The sequence below is a fragment of the Dasypus novemcinctus genome, chromosome 7, assembly GCF_030445035.2.
Source record: "Dasypus novemcinctus isolate mDasNov1 chromosome 7, mDasNov1.1.hap2, whole genome shotgun sequence".
In the NCBI taxonomy this organism is placed as follows: domain Eukaryota; kingdom Metazoa; phylum Chordata; class Mammalia; order Cingulata; family Dasypodidae; genus Dasypus; species Dasypus novemcinctus.
In genome coordinates, this window is record NC_080679.1 from 26,261,192 (window position 1) to 26,277,021 (window position 15,830).

The following is a 15,830-nucleotide window of genomic DNA, read 5'->3' on the forward strand; positions in this document are numbered from 1 at the left end:
CAAAGGAGAGCTGGTGCCAGCTCCTACTGGCTTGCAAGAGAATACTACTAAATATTCAGGAATTTTGAGAGCCAGTTGTTAAACTATTGTTAGCTTGAAATTGGCCATAGTGGGAGCATTTACACCATGGGAATTGGCAATCAAGGCTTCCTCCCTCACAGAGCTCATCCAGCAGCACATCATTACTTTTACCTGAGATTCAAAGCACATGCTGAGTAGCTCTGTGACTCTAGAGATAAAATGCTCAATTGGGTGGTCCAGGTGGGACCACTGTCTTCTGCTTTCCCCCACATCTGGGGCCCTGAGATAAACACCGCCCCCCCCTCCAATTCTTTCTCAGCACAAGTCAGCAGAGACTCTTCCTTCCTCATTTTGTTGAGGGGAAAGGAACAGGGTTACCCAAATTCTATGGAAATTTAGTCCCCTTCCCAATGTTTTACAGAGTTGGGGTGGTGGCCTGTGGAACAGTGACCACTTTAGTCTACTGATGGGCAAAATCCAGGGGGTTCTCTCTAGGGGAGCAGGATGAATTTCCTCTTCCTCCCAGGACCCTTCATTATAGCTCTCCTGGAGCTTGCTCAAGAGGAAGTCATAACCCTAATGGCTCCTGGAAGCTGTCCATCTTGTAGTGGCTCTCTCCCTAGCCTTCTCTCCGACCAGCTTCTGAGGTCTTGGATCTTTATAACCTCTAGCTTCTTAGGCATTGGCTACTGAGAAGTCACAGGGAGCAGGTATGTTGTTGGCACACAGTGTTTCTAGCCCTCAGCCAGGCTACCATATTCTCCACCAATTGGGAGTGACTCAGGAGAACGGATGGAATACATAAAGCGGAAAGTTATATTTGGTCCCCAGGGCTATAAACTTACCTCGTTGGTCCATGCTCTGTCATGAGCAGAATTTATTATGTCAATAGTTCTTGCTTGCACAACTTTCTTGTTAACCCTTCAGGGTGTTGGTGATGTTTGTGTTGATAAAGGAGCAGAGGCAGAACCAGTGCATAGAAGAGTGTGGGAGCCAGTAAGGATAGACTCCAGCACCACCTCTTTCTGCTCATCCTACATTCTGCTGTAAGAAGCTGAAACATAAGCTTTATCCTGAGTAACCTGAGAAGTTCATATCTCAGGGAGAACCTTCTCATGGCCATGAACTTGATCTGGTTTCTCCTAGCTTTTCTTCCTCAGGTCTGCTTTTTCATCCCTGGCTTTGATCCAACCACTTCTTAGGTCTTATTTCAGCTTAGATCACAGAGAATATAGGGGCAGTGTTCTTAATTCAGTAAACCTATAGCTCACATCATCACACTTCTTGAGAAACATTAGAAGCATTCCTTTTAAAATCAGGGACAAGATAAGGATGCCTGTTATCACCCCTATTATTTCACATTGTATTGGTTATCCTTGTCAATGCAATAAGACAAGAAAAATGAAAATCAGAGTTGGTGAGTCCAATGAAGTTATCTTAGGTTCCTAACTGTGACTGGCCTGATCTCAGATGTCTCTAGACATGGAGGTGTCAGTGCATGTTGGGAATCAAATATGGTTCTTATTCTTAAGGAATCTAGAGTTTAGTAAGGGAAAAAAGAACTGGAACTTTAACATGAAGTCATTTGTAATAAGAGAGGTATGGAGAAAGTTCTGTGGGAGTGAAGAGAAGGGAGAGATCACTATCAACTAGAGAGACTGGGGAGGCTTTGTATTGAGTGTGGCTTTTAAAGTGAACTGTGAAAGATGGGGAGGATTTTGAAAGTGGATTGGATCATGGAAGAGAGAGGTTTTGTAGTGAACAGCTATATGAAGACAGGAAAGCCAGGGAAATGTTTGAAGAATAGTGAACAGATTAAGAACATATAAGGCGTATGAGGGACAGTCAGGAAGGGTAGCCTGGGACCTGCCTCTGGACAACATTAAACACCAGACTAAAGAACTTGAATCGTTCCTAGGAGCAATGTGGAAAGCCATGACTATGCTTTAGTTAGGGAAATGTGCCATGATCAGAGCTGTAGTATTGGGAGCTGTATCTGGTGGCTTCAGGCAGGAGGGGCGAGAAATGCGAGAGACTGGGAGCAGGGAGATGCTGGGAAGCGATTAGCTAGCCTTTGTGGTGGGGGACTGGGTTAGGGTACTGGCTATGAGAATGAAAAAGAAGAGATGGATGCTGGGAATACCAATACACTTACAAATTGATTGGATGTAGTGTATGAGGGACAGGACAACATCAAAAGTGATTCTGAGGCTCCATGAATAAAAAGAAAATGGTGGTTCCATTTACAAGTTGGGAGTCAGGAGAAGAGCTGGTTTGGTGTAAAATGAACTTGGTGTTAGATATATTGAGTTTGGGATGACAGTGAAGTCTGTAGGTAGAGATGGATGGAAGACAGCTGAACATCTGGAATTGGTGTTTGAATGAGGGGAAAAAACTATCGATTTTGGAGTCACTCTCATAGAGGTGAAGATTCAAGCTTTAGGCATGGATGAGATCTCCATGTCAGAAGGCATGGGGAGAAAAGAACTTAGAATAGAATGGCTGAGAGGGAAAGTGGAGTCCATAAAGGGACCTGAGAACAAATGTCTGGAGCAGTGGGAGGAGACCCAAGATAGTGCTTTATAACCAAAGTCAAGATAGTGAAGGATTTCAAGGGGGAGGAGTGCGGGGTTAGCAATGGTGCTGTGGAAGGGTCATGAGGGGGAGGATTGAGAAAAATTCATTGGGTTTGCCAGCTCGGTGGCTCTTGGTGATTTTCAAAAGCAGATTTTCAATAGAGTGGTGGAGATAGAAGCCAGGCTCTGAGGGACTGAAGAGTGAGTGGAGAGGAAGTGAAGACAGCATGTCAGCTACTCTTTTGAGTGGTTTTATGATAAAGGGCAGAGAATGGTAGCTAAAGAGGGTATTGGGGACCAATACAGGAGTCATGGGAGTCTTTTTAGCTAAAGGGGAAGAAGAGGAAAAGCTTGAATATGGAGAGTGGAGAAGGGAGAAGAAAAAGATAGAAAAAGAAAGAGATTGCTAACATAAGGTCTGTTAGGAGGCCAGGTGGACAATTTAGGCCCAAGCAGGAGGTGAGACACTGCTTCATGATATAAGAATAAAAGATAGATAAAGAAAACAAAAAAATGGTGTTAAGATTTGAGAGACTGAATTGAGAACACATTTTTTTTTTTCCCCACATTTCATCATGGAACTAGGAGATGAGATCAAGGCCCATTCAATCATTCATTCTACATGAACTCCTAATCTATGCTATGTGGTAGTCTGGGTGCTGGGAAAATGGTGGCAAACAAAAGAGATAAAAATCCTTGTCCTCATGGAGCTTCCATTTTAGCTGGAGGACAACAAACAATAAAAAGCATACATGCTATGTCAGATGGGTGTTAAGGGCCATGGAGAAAAAATAAAGTAGTGGAATACCAGTGAGGGGTGGAGGGTAGGTGGGTGGTTGTACTTTATGTAGGGGAGTCAGAGGAGGCTTCACTGGGAGGTGAGGGAATACGCCATGTGGAGCAGCAAGTGCAAAGGCCCTGAGGCAGGGGAATGTCTGGTATGATTGGAGCAGAGTGCTTGGGGGGAGTGTAGCCAGATACAAAATCAGAAAGACAATGAGAACGGGGCCAGCTTGCAGTGGGTTTTGTGTATGAGCATAAGAACCTTGGCTGTCACCCAGTGTGGCAGGAGAAGACTTTGGAAGGATTTGAGCAGAGAAATGACCTCGTCTGACCTATTCTAAAGGGTCAAAGTGGCAGATGGAAGGATGGAGACTAGTTAGCAGGAGGCTGTTATTGATCAGGGTGGTAGCAGTGGAGCTGGTGAGAAGTGCTCAGATCATAGACTTATTTTGAAGGAGGGTCCAGTAGGATTTACATTAGGACTAGATATAGGATGTGAGAGAAAGAGAAAAGCTAAGGACAACACTACGGATTTTGGCCTGAGCAACTAAAGAATGACTAAGATGGGTAAGAGTGTGAAAAGAGCAAGTGTAGAGGAAACATCAGACATGTGATTTTGTACACATTAGGTTTGAGATGCTCATGAGACATCCCAGATGGTTGGATAGATGAGTTAAAAGTTTAAATGGGACAGGTTGGAGCTTAGAAGGGAATTTGGGAATTGTCAGCATATGGCTGTCATGTAAGGCCTGGGCCTGAATGACATCGTCTAGGTGGCAAGTACAGATAGAGAAGAGGTCCTGGGATTGAATCCTGGGGCCTCCTGCCTTTGGAGGTTGTAGACATGAGGGGGAACCAGCAAAGGAAACTGGTATGGAGCATCATGTGAGGTAAAGGAATGCTGGGCGCTAGGGCAGCCCCTGTCGTGGGAAGGGAGATTGGGAGTTGGCGAGGGTGAATATAAGGATGGCATAGCAGGTCCTTGCGTCTTCTAAGGACTTGGGTGGTGCTGAGCAGCTTCGGGCAGCAATGGAAGGTCATCATGGTAGGAGCTGCCCAGAGACGATGGTTAAGGTGCATGAGACCAAAGAGCTGAGGGAGACCAGAATGCCAGGAAGTGAGACTGGGTAAGGTCACATCTGAGTCCAAGGGGAGGCAGGTGGTGTGGAGGAGAGGTCCTGGGCAGGGGTGGTGAGGCCTGTGAGGGGCAGGTGAGGGCAGGTAGCCAGGACTGACTCCTGGTCCCAGGCCAGCAGCATCTGGGCTTAGAAGAGAGAGAGACCCGGTGTCCTGCTGGACAGCAAGAGGTCTGCCATTCCTCTGGAGAAGCAAGACGCTGGGTCCCCTCTCTTCCTGTCTGCCTCCCTCCCCCTTTCCCTCCAGTGTGGCCAGAGCCCAGACTCAGAACACCAACTAATCTCGGTTTTCTCTTTGTTTCTGTTTCGTTTCGTCTTGTTGAATGCTTCGCCTGGGTGTTCTCCATGTGTCTCGTGCCCACCTCTGTGCCGTTGGTGGGGTGCCTGCCTTGCGTGGTGTCTCCCCCCCACCCGCCTCGCCTGCTCACCTGCCTGCACTCCCTGCCGGCTCCCCCGGGGTGGGGTCGGGCAGCATACAACGCCAAGCTGCAGGGCGCCGGGCACGGCGTTGGCTTCTGGCACCCTCCTCTCCACCGGCTCCGATCCTCCTCCCTCTCTGGTTGGCTCCTCTCCTTCTCCTTCCCCCTTTCTAGCTCTTGGTCCCTCTCCTCCGCTCTCAGTCCCCCTCCTTCTCCATGGGCCATTCCTTTCAGCCCTTGCCCACCTCCGTCCTCCTCCCCTTCTCATTCCTTCTCCTGTCATTTCCATTCCCCCCTGGCTTTTCTTCCTCTCCCTCTCCTGTTCTCTACTTTCCACCTCTTTCTTATCCTCTTGCCCCTCCTCATATCACCCCCTCCCCCTTTCCTTGCCCACTGCCTCCTCCCTCCCTCTTGCCGGCCCCTCCGTCTGTCCATCCTTTCTGCATGAGCACAGGCCTGATGCTTCCAGCCTTGGCTCTGCCACTAGGAACAGGGCATGGAATCACTAGACTAACTTTGGGGGCCCCCACAGAGACAGGCCCTGACAATGAAGGTGCCCCTGCCCTGCAGTGGGACTCAGGACGGCCCAGCGCCTGGGCCACCCTAGGCAGACACCCGGCTGCAGCCTGGGGGCTCAGGCAGGAGGCTGGTGTGCTCTGCCCAGGGCCGCCGGGCACCTGGTCCCTGATCCCAGGACCCATGGCCAAGAGAAGCCCTGGCTTGTGGCCCTGGCTCTGCCTGTGATCACGTTCGTGACCTGGGACAAGCCTCTTAATGACTCAGACTTCAATTTCCTACCCTGAAAATCAGAGGGTCAATAAGCCCTGCCTCGTGCATTTTGCAAGGTGGCCGTGACATAGCCAGGCATGATCAAAGGTCAAGCGACTTGGTCTAAGGCTGATGGAGACCGTTCCCTTCGAAGCCCATTCTCTTGAACTTACAGCGGGGAGGAGATGGTGTGCTTGGGCTTGTGCCTGTGCCACGGCCTGGGCACAGGCTGAGGACTGTGGGAACCTGCTGACTCCCAAGGGCAACCTCTGGGGCTTTCACTGCTCCTCCTTCTCCCAGCCCATGGGTAACTGGGAGATGGCTCTAGCAGACCACCCCCCTCTCCCCCTCCTCCTTTCTCCCCCCTTTTCTCGGCCTGGTGGCGGGGAGCACAGTGTCCAGCTGGGCCTGGGGGTTTGGGGCGGGCCGTGGGGTGCGGGCCTGTCCTGAGGGGAGCTGGCATGGCTTGCCCTGGGGCTTCTGGTGTGATTGCCGTGTGGCTTGCTGGTGCCCTGGCTCAGCAGGTGGCCTCCTGGACCCCCTGGTTTCCAGAGCCCCAGGCCTGCAGTCGGACGCCCGGCCCCGCCGCCTGGCGCTGAGGAATCCGGTCTGTTGGAAATCGGAAGGCTGGACAGAAGAGCTGGATCCGTGGGAGTAGAAGTGGCCAGTCTGGGGGTGTAGGGCAGTGTGTGATGACGCCTGGCACACGTGATCAAGGGGTGGCAGGGGGAGGCAGTGTTTTGCCCAGGTGGGCGCATTGATTTGTGTTAGGGTGACAGCTCCCAGAACTGCAGGTGTGCATGTGTGTGCCTGTGTGGGTGTGGGTGTGTGCCCTCACGTGCGTGTGTACCTGTGTGTGCACCTGTGTGTGTGTGTGTGTGTGTCTGGGTGGCATGCCTGGGTGGGTGACCCTCTGTGTGTGCAGGGAGGGGAGCACATAGACACAGGGGCCCCGCGGGAGGAACTGGGCTGAGAGGAAGCCTATTTTTGTTATCGGTCAGTCTCGAGGATGTGAGCGAAGGGTGTTCTCTAACATTGGCTGTCGGCTTGTACCCAGACGTTCCAGCTTGGCCGAGGAACAATGGGGCTCTCTTCTCTCCCCGCCGCCATGCCCTGCCTACCTCCTGCAGTGAAAGAGAACATGGCTCTCCAGGCACTCCGGGACAGATCTGGGCTTGCCAAGGGGTTCAACAGTGAGACACTGTGTTTGAAGAATGTGACATGTCTCTGGCCGGCCATCGGTGCCATAGGGCGCTCTGTGGGGGAGGTGTTGCCCCGTGGGAGTGGAATGTGGGGTTGCCCCTGTTTTGCAGGGGGAGACTCTGCCCTGCAGCTGCTGAGCTCTTTGGGGAGGCCATTCTGTCCACCCCCACCCCCACCACTGCACACTGGCCAGAACATGCGGTGCATGTGCCCGGCAGATGGTGACGGAAAAGGGGAACTGAGCAGGCGCCACTCTTAGATGTCTCACAGCCTCTACTTTGGGGGCACTCCTCCAGCAGCCTGTCCCTGTCCCCATGCACCTGAAGCTGTAGGATGATCTAGGAGAATGTTCTCTGGTTCTCTGGGAAATCAGTTCCTCAAAGTGAAATATACCTAATTTTCAAGGGCAAACCCCAAACCCCCAAACAGAGGAAATGGTCATTCCTTGAAAAGGCAAAGGGTTCTGCCAGAAAGCAGTTACCAGGGGGGCAGGAGAGCAGCGAACCGGGACCAGCCGATGCATTTCTTTTAACCTTGGGGCTGAACTCAGTTCCAAACCCCAAGAGCCTTCCCCGAATGGGCTTCCTTTGTCACAATTATTATTAGAAAATCAATGGTTATGTCTATTTCCCTCTAATGTTTTTGCCAGGAATGAAACCAACAGCAGCTCCGGACCAGCCTGTGAGGGGCGGGGGCTTGGCGGGGCCCCCGCAGCAGGGGTGGGAAGGCACGGCTGCTTCCGTTGGGGCGCGGGGGCCTGGATTGGGGACGGATTCCTGTGCACTGTGCGGCCCTCTCCGCGCCATCCCCATCTTGCCTCTCACTGATGCTCTTAGCAGCCCCTGGTTGGGAATAGTGTGACCCCCGTTTTTCTACTCTGAAAATACAGGCACACTAGGTAAGGGGCTTATTTGCTTTAAGTGGCGCAGAGTCGCATCCACAGGGTTTGCTTTCTTTCCGGGCACTCTTCCTTCTTGGGCAAGGTGGTGGGGCCGCCTCTGAACAGTTAAGGCCAGAGTGGGGCCACACCACACCACCTGGTGCCTACTGCACTGACTGTCCAAATGCCGTGCTGGCCCTGCCACTCACCTGGCGGGGCCCCTCAGGAGCCCTCATTGGGGGAGAGTCTGAGTGCATGTCTGAGGGACCGCGTGTGCATGTGTGTGTGTCTGGACTTGGCAGCTGGAAGCCTGCTGTTCATGCCAAGCAGGAGGAAGGCTTTGCACCAGCCCTCTTGGCTGTTGCAGGTGGGTGCTGGGGGCCCCCGAGGGCATGCAGACCCCACCGTGGATGGTTGAAGACTGTTTGGTATGATTGAGGATGATTTCTGCTTGGCTGCACTGGCATGTTCCTAGGGGCCGGGCCTGTGTGTGTGTGCACACGTGTGCCATGGGACAGTGTTCCCAAACGCACGGGTGTGAAGCGGGGGCAGCCAGGGTCCCAGGCCCCCGTGAGTCCCAGTTCCCCGCCAGGCAGCCATCTGCCCTTTCCGGCCACTCTTCTCCCACCTTCCTCTCAGACGATAGTTGAGACTACAGCCCACCTTCAGGCTGGCCCGGGCTGGCCTTGGCCTCTGGGGCCCGGGCAGTGGGTTTTCTAGGATTCTGGGAGGCAGCTCAATGAGGCAGTAGCTCTGTGTCTCAGCCAGCTGCAGGAAGAGGGAGGGGGAAGGAAGGAGGGTGAGGTTAGTAACACCCCAGGCCTGGGGAGTGGGAAGGGAAGTGCAGAGCAGCAGATGGAACCCAGGACCCTGGGGCTCTCCTTGCCTGCTGTTTTGCAGGGAGGAGCAGGTGGGAGCTTCAGCAATCTTTGGGGCAAGAAAAGAGGAAAGGTAGTAAGGGGCCAGTAGAAGGTAGGCCAGCAAGAGGGTTCAGAGGTGCTGTTGGTTGGGAACCCCAGAGAAGGCCAACGATATCCCAGGGGCTGGGGACCCCCTCACTGGAGTTAGTCATTCCTTTGTTTCTCCTTGGGATCACCATTTGCAAGATGATGCCTTCTTAGCGCTTTCCAAAAGTCCTTCCCCACGGGTTTGCTGTTGCTTGTTGGTTGATGCCGTTGCCTTGGAGACCGTCTTCCCCTCCTTCCACCTTCCCTCCTTCGCCTGGAAGCTCTGGCCCTCTGCCTCCAGGGGTTGGAAGGAGCTGACATCTGTTTCTTGTATCAGCCATGTGTGCTCTTGGCCCTGAGGCTGTGTGGCCTTGGAGGTTCCTGGTGAACTAGGAGCTCCACCTAAGCGGATCCCCCACCTGCTGAGAAAGCCCAGGGTGTGGGCAGAATTGGGTTGAGGAAGGCTGGGGCAAGTGCTGGAGGAAAGTGTCTAGGGAGGCAGGTCCAGCTCCCGCTTGGCCCCTGAGCTCGGGTGCACTGTCTTCTTTGGGGGAGATTTGGCCCACTTGATCATTTCTTGCACAATGTGCTCATCACCCTCTACCCCCTGCTGTTCCTTCCAGGGGTGCAGGCTCGGGAGAAGCAGCCTGCAGAGCCCCCAGCCCCTCTCCGGAGGCGGGCAGCCAGCGATGGACAGTATGAGAATCAGTCTCCAGAACCCACGTCGCCCCGCAGCCCTGGGGTTCGCTCCCCAGTCCAGTGTGTCTCTCCGGAGCTGGCTCTTACCATCGCCCTCAATCCGGGAGGGCGTCCCAAAGAGGTCTGTGCTTGGGCTTCTTCCTGGGGCCAGAGAGGGTAGTGGGGCCCCTACTGAAGCTGCAGGGAGCTGATGCCCACCTGGGCGGCACTGACAGGTCAGTCCATTCCCAGCTCTGCTTCCCTGCCTGCACCCTCACCCACAGGCTTTGTTGTTGGCAGATGGAGCCTGGAGCCCATTTCCTCCCCCAAACTGCTTGTATGGCCTCAATTTGTGACACTTACTTTAGTACTAAGATGGGCATTCCTATCTTGACTGCTGAAGAGATCCTGGGTAGGACATAGATGACTAAAATCTCTAAACTCCAAACCAGATCACACAGACAGACAAAAAGTGTTGTTTTGAGCCATTTCCAGATATAAGGGTTTTCCTGGGAGATGTGATTTGGGTGCCAAAAAGTTTGCATTTCTGAGACGTTTCAGTAGTTGGAGGCAGTGGGTCTCCACCTTTAGCATGTATAACAATCATCAGGGAGTTTGTTAAAAATTTTGATTTCCAAGTACACCTGCAGAGATTCTCATGTCCTCTGTCTGGAAGGAGGCTCAGGAATCTGCATTTTTAAACATACACCCTGGGTGATTCTGATGCAGGTGTCCATGGGCTGCACTTGGAGACATGTGCCATCCTAAGTCATTCTAGCTATCAATGGCTTGTGGACATATTTTCTCACCTGCCTTCTGGCAGGATCTTAGTACCCAACCTTCAGCCCCTTCTCTTTGGCTGCCTCCCTGACCTGAAATATTTTGAGGCAGCTGCTCCCTACTTGACTGTGGCCTTGCAAATAGCCACTTGCACACTCCTTCCACTGCAAGGAGTTGCTGGGAGCAGTGGATGGCCAAGTTCTCACTTTGGTCTCTGCATTTACCTGAGGGGTAGTGGGTGGTCTGGTTGGCCAGGCTACTTATGGACTGGTCCACTCGCTGATCCCGTTTCCCAGGCCCCTGAAGGGGAACCCCCTCCTTCTCAGGGCTGTAGCCACCAGCGGGTACTCCCCTTTGCCTACTCTTTGTTTTCCTCTCCCACAGCCCCATCTTCATAGCTACAAGGAGGCGTTCGAGGAGCTGGAGGGGGCCTCCCCGGCCAGCCCGCTGCCCAGCGGTGGTAAGAACTCCCTCCCAAACCTGCCTTTCCCAAGTCACTTCAAACCCCTTATCCAGCTTCAGCCTGTGTAAGTGCCCCACGTTTGGATGTTGCAGGGGATGCCTGCAAAGTTGTGTGGTGGCCTGGATTGCCACTTCTCACCCCAGGGCTCATTTTCCTGTGCCCTCCCTCCTGTGCTCCTTCTCTCCCTCTGTGGTTTCCTTTATCTGCACTCACACATCCAGCCCCACAGCAGCCCATCTTAGGATCCAGACCCACTGACTGTAGGGTCCCTGGACTCCCGTACTGTGGGATTTCCCTGCTTGTAAAAGAGTGTGTTTGCATCCGACATGCAAAGGAAAATGAGGACTCCCCCACCCTCTTCCTAAAGTCACTGTCTCTGACTTGCTGGTGTGTCTCCAAGACACCCCTGACCTTCTTGGTTTTGGCCCCCATCTTTGCACTGGGGCATACCAGCCACCTATGTACCTTCCACATAAGAAAGAAGAGTGAAGTTCAGAGCCCTCGGGCTGATAGAGTCCCCATCTCCCATCCTTGGTCACCAGGTGGGGATATTTAGTTTACCTGTCCCTGAGGCACCAGTGCAGCAAACCCTCAAAGGGCCGAGACATTTCTGCTCCAAAGCGAGGTCTTGAATGAGCTCAGGAGTGGGGGCAGGGCTCCTTTTTATAGTAGAAGACACAACTGGGGGTGACAGCTGTGGGCAAAACAGTGAAGGAGCAATACAAGGTGGGGAGTGGCCCAGGGTCCATAGGAGAGACCTAGGCCGGCAGAGAAAGGAGAGCTTAGGGGTTCTCAGGGCCTGTTGGTTGGTTGCCCCTGAAGAGAGGGGTGGAGTGAGGAAGGAGGAACCAGAGCTGGCTGTGCCTCCTCCTGGTGGCTGGCCATCCTGCAGAGGGTAGGAATGTGGCAATAGTACTTGGTCCATGTGCCAGCAAAACTTGTATTAGCTGCCATCTTGGGCATGCAGGATGCTGAAGCTGTGAGCAATGGACCCCTGGAGGGCATGGCTCTCCCTGGAGCTGTGCTCCAGTGGAAGTATGACATGGGCCTAATAATATATTTTGTTTATACCCAAACATCCAAAATGTTATTTTGATAGGTAAATCAATATAAAAATATTAATGAGATACTTTATATTCTTTAAAAAATATGTAAAAACATCAACAGTGAAATTCATTTTAATGTTTTATTTAACCCAAGAATCTAAAATATTATTTAATATTTAATTGATACAAAAATATTAATAAGATAGTTTGCATTTTTTCTCATACTAAGTCTTTGAAATCAGGTGCGCATTTCACACCTGCCTAGCACACCTCAATTCAGACTAGCCATGCTGCACGTGCTCAGTAGTCAGATGGCGCTCATGGCTACCATGTTGGACAGTGCATGATTGGATCCATCTACTCAAAAGATAGCTCTTTAATCTTCTACAACTCTGTGGAATCTCATAATCAAGTTTTACATACCTGCTCCCGTTCATTCCTTCACACCTGCCACCATTTGCTCCTTCATACCTGCTCCCATTCACTGGCTTCATACCTGCTCCCATTTGCTGCCTTCACACCTGCTGCCAATCCTTGCATTCACAAGTGCTGCCATTTGCTGTTTGGTCCGAACAGCCAGGATGGACATTGCCATGCTTGGGAAAATCATCTGGGCTGAGTTAGCCTTGGGGCTTGCCTCTTCTGGCTTTTCCATTCTTCTCTGCCTCCCCTTGGCCAGCCATAAGTGCCCCGGGAGAGGCGGCAGGGGGGAGGGAGTGAGGGAGGGAGTGAGTCAGTGGTTTCATAAATGCACAGTGTTGGGGAGAGAAGTAAGAAGGCGGAGAAATGTGGGGAATTTTTCTCTCAGGAAGCAAAAGCCTTGCCTGGCTACAGTCTCACCCACTCATCGCCTCAGCAGGAGGGTCAGATTGCTTGGGAACTGGGGAAAGAGGAATTAGGGAGCTGGAGGTGAGTGAATGGAAAAAAACTCAAGGAGTGAGTCCTACAGAAGCCTCCCACCACTTCTTGTCCTCCCATTCCCTTCCCCTTCTCTCACTGATCCACCTGGACCACTGCCACACCTGTGGGGCCACCTGTGGGGCCACACTTGTGGTTGAGAAGCTTTGTGTATATTCCATGCCAGGGTCCCTTCTTCCATAATTAATTGCATTCAACCATGCACTTGCTTGACAAATATTAATAAGGGCATAGGAGTTGTCTAAGAGCAAGACACTGTGTTAGGTATTTGGTGGTAGGGGTGGTGCTGTAAAGAGAGGGAGGCAAGACAGAGACTCAGACCTAGACCCATCCCAGACCTGGCTGGGTGTGCTTGGACATGCTCGTCACATAGCTGTATCTGACCTTTGGGTACCTAAGGATGGAGTGAGGGTGGAGGGAGGGCAGTCCCTCTTCCTGGGCCCGTGGGACGCCTCGCTATGGCCATGTGCATGTGTACACATGCCTGTACACGCACGGATAAGTGATGGATGCTGTTTGCAGCATCAGTGGAGTTGTTTGGTTGGTTTCCTGTAGGTCTCAGTATCTTTGGGAAAGGAAGAGGGGTCTTGGAGCCACTGTGGGGTCTTGGGCAATTGTGGGCCAATCTCTTGCGGCTACTGAAGGAGGGCAGATGGCCTGGGGCCTTGGCTAATATCTGCAGCTGAGTGTCCTCTGGGACTACAGCCTTTGCTGTCTCTTGATGGCCCTGGTCGGGACACAGCTCTTTTTTTTTTAACTTCTCCTCAGAGGTGTGTTAGGGGAAATGGCAGCTGCCACTGAGAAATCCCGTGACTGGACACAACAAAGACCCTTTAGATCGGCTGAGTCTCCTTGGCTGTGGGGCAAAGCCTGACAGGCTTTTTTTGGCCTTGTGTGTTATGTGACACTTCTAACCTAGACGAGAGGAAGGTAGGGTTTGCACAGGAGGCTGGTGCTCTAAGCCAAGGATTGTGGGGATCAGGCTTCTCCCTCCTCCTAGAACACTGGGGACTGGGGAGTACAGGGAGTCCCAAATTAGACAGTTCTTTTCTCCTGGGGTTTGCAAGGAAATGGACACTTTTTTGGGGACTGACTTGAGATCTCAGTCTGGGAGTGATTCTAGTTGATGATCTCCTTCTCCCTCTGTCCTTTACATTTCTCATAGTTTGTGTTATCCCAATTGTCCATTTTCTTTTGTTCTCTTCTAGGTCCATCTAAGTATTGTTTACAGTACTATAGGGGGAAGGAATCAGAAAAAGGGAGAGAAGGAGGGAAGGGTGAGAGACTGTTAGGAAGAATGTCAGAGAAACAAAGAAGCCTGCTGTGTAGATTGTCAGCCACGGTGATGTAAAGGGACCATTGAGAAGATACCAAGGGTGGAGGCATAGAAGGACTGAGAGTTGAGGGCTAGGGCTGGGACAAGGTCACCATTTCCCGATTCAGCCCAGTGCTCTTTCCCTTTATCTTTTAAACTGCTGAAAGGTGGAGGAGCAGGGAGAGGAGAAAGGGCAGTGGAGGCAAAGCAGGAAGCCCTGGGCTGCAAGCTGCTTCCCCTGTGCCATCGCGTGCTGCCCACCCCTCACTGACCCACACCCTCACTTAGGCGTCTCCTGCCCTTCAGCCCCCATCCATCTCTCGGGACATCCCCTGCCCCTGTGCCTCACCCCTGCTTCTCCCCTTTCCTCTCCATACAGTGCGCTCCCCTCCAGGTCTGGCTAAGACGCCTCTGTCTGCTCTGGGACTGAAACCTCATAACCCAGCCGACATCCTGCTGCACCCCACGGGTGGTGAGTGCCTCTGGCTGGAAGCGGGTGGGAGGCCAGGCAGGGAGAGAGGAGGTGGGGCCCTGGTGGTCAAGGGGTTCAGGATCTAATCAGAAAATGCCCAGAGGCAGAGGATTTGGGGGATGCTCCTGGAAACAAGATGGTGGCCTGGCTTTGTGCCCATGCGGAGGTAGGCCTCTGTGGGGGCTCTCTGCACAGGTAGGGGGTTATAGATCCCTTTGCAGCCTTCCTGCCCATTGACTTGGGGTCGGTGCCAGTCCCAGCTTGCTGGTCTGTTTCCTTGGTGTCTGTCAGCTGTCAGCCAACATGTGTACGCACACATATGCTCACACGTGTGCACATGCAGTCAAAGAAATAGGACCCCGTCGCTTTTGCCAGGGTCCCCGGTGCCATCCCAGCTGGCTCTGCTCAGAGCATCCCTGCGATGCCAGGGGCAGCCTGCTGTCATTTGGGATGCCCTCCCCTCCTGCCTCTTCTGGCCCACACTTAGGATCCTACTGGAGAAGCCTGGACTCAGCAGCTGCCGTTGCTGTCTGCCCTGGTTAGAGGGTGGAGGACAGAGCCGAGGGCCCTGTCGGGGAGAAGGTCCCTTCTGCAGTGGATCATGGCCCCAGTTCACACCTGTGGCCTCCTGGGCACGTTTCCCAGCTCCTGTCCTTCCTACAGGGTTTGAAGGTCTGGTCTTCACATGGGCCCTTAGTGACCATTTGGAACAGACTGAGCCCAGAAAGTTGCTCCCTCTCTCTGGTATCAGGGCTGGGCCAGGGCTCTTGGAGCTAATTTTACCTTTTCCCCTTAGTCCCCAGAAGACTGATCCAGCCAGGTAGGAGGGGCATGGCATGCCTCAGTGTGGGCAAACACAGGCCTGAGCACAGCCCTTCTACCCAGGGGGCAGCCGCACGGCCAGGGACACGGGTCACTGGGGAGCTGAGGGGAGGCTGTGCAGCCCCTGCCTCTCACCAGGCCACACATGCCTGCTTGACTCGACCCACCGGAGCCCTGGGTGCTGGGGCTGTGAGGGATGGTGGGGGCTGGGCCAGGCCAGGAGCTGCCTCCTTAGAGCGGGCACCCCGATGCCTTGCCACCTCACCTGAGCCCTAGCACGCCGGGGTCCTGAACGGGTGGTGCATTACCCCTCACCTGGGCTTTCTGTGCCCAAGCCTCACCCCAGCTTTCCCACCTCCCTTTTCTCAGGGGTCTCTTTCTCACGAAATAATCCCTGTTAATCGATCTCTCTCTCTCTCCCTTTTGCGCTTCCTCTCATCTTCCACCTGCTTCTCTTCTCCTGCCTCTCCTTCCTCCCACCTCTCTTCCCACCTTCCCTCAGAAGAAGATGAGGGGAGGGTGGTCACTGAGCTTTCTGAAGGTAAGTGGGGGGTTGCTGCGCGGTGGCTTCCTGCTCTCTGGGCCGGGGCAGCAGCTTGGCAT

General features: G+C 53.0%; 1 protein-coding gene across 31 annotated transcripts in view; it reads left to right on the top strand.

Annotated features, from left to right (window-relative positions):
* TNS1 (tensin 1) overlaps positions 1 to 15,830 on the top strand; it is a 216,761-nt gene that overhangs the window by 175,333 nt on the left and 25,598 nt on the right. For 7 of the 31 annotated variants that reach the window (XM_058300129.1, XM_058300133.2, XM_058300138.2 and 4 more), the window contains 6 exons: positions 4,989 to 5,075; positions 9,357 to 9,553; positions 10,576 to 10,651; positions 14,313 to 14,405; positions 15,202 to 15,225; positions 15,730 to 15,768. In XM_058300129.1, the coding sequence (XP_058156112.1) occupies positions 4,989 to 5,075; positions 9,357 to 9,553; positions 10,576 to 10,651; positions 14,313 to 14,405; positions 15,202 to 15,225; positions 15,730 to 15,768 (516 nt within the window). The remainder of the gene's footprint in view (positions 1 to 4,988; positions 5,076 to 9,356; positions 9,554 to 10,575; positions 10,652 to 14,312; positions 14,406 to 15,201; positions 15,226 to 15,729; positions 15,769 to 15,830) is intronic. The other 24 variants (XM_058300140.1, XM_058300143.1, XM_058300145.2 and 21 more) reach the window with 10 other exon arrangements.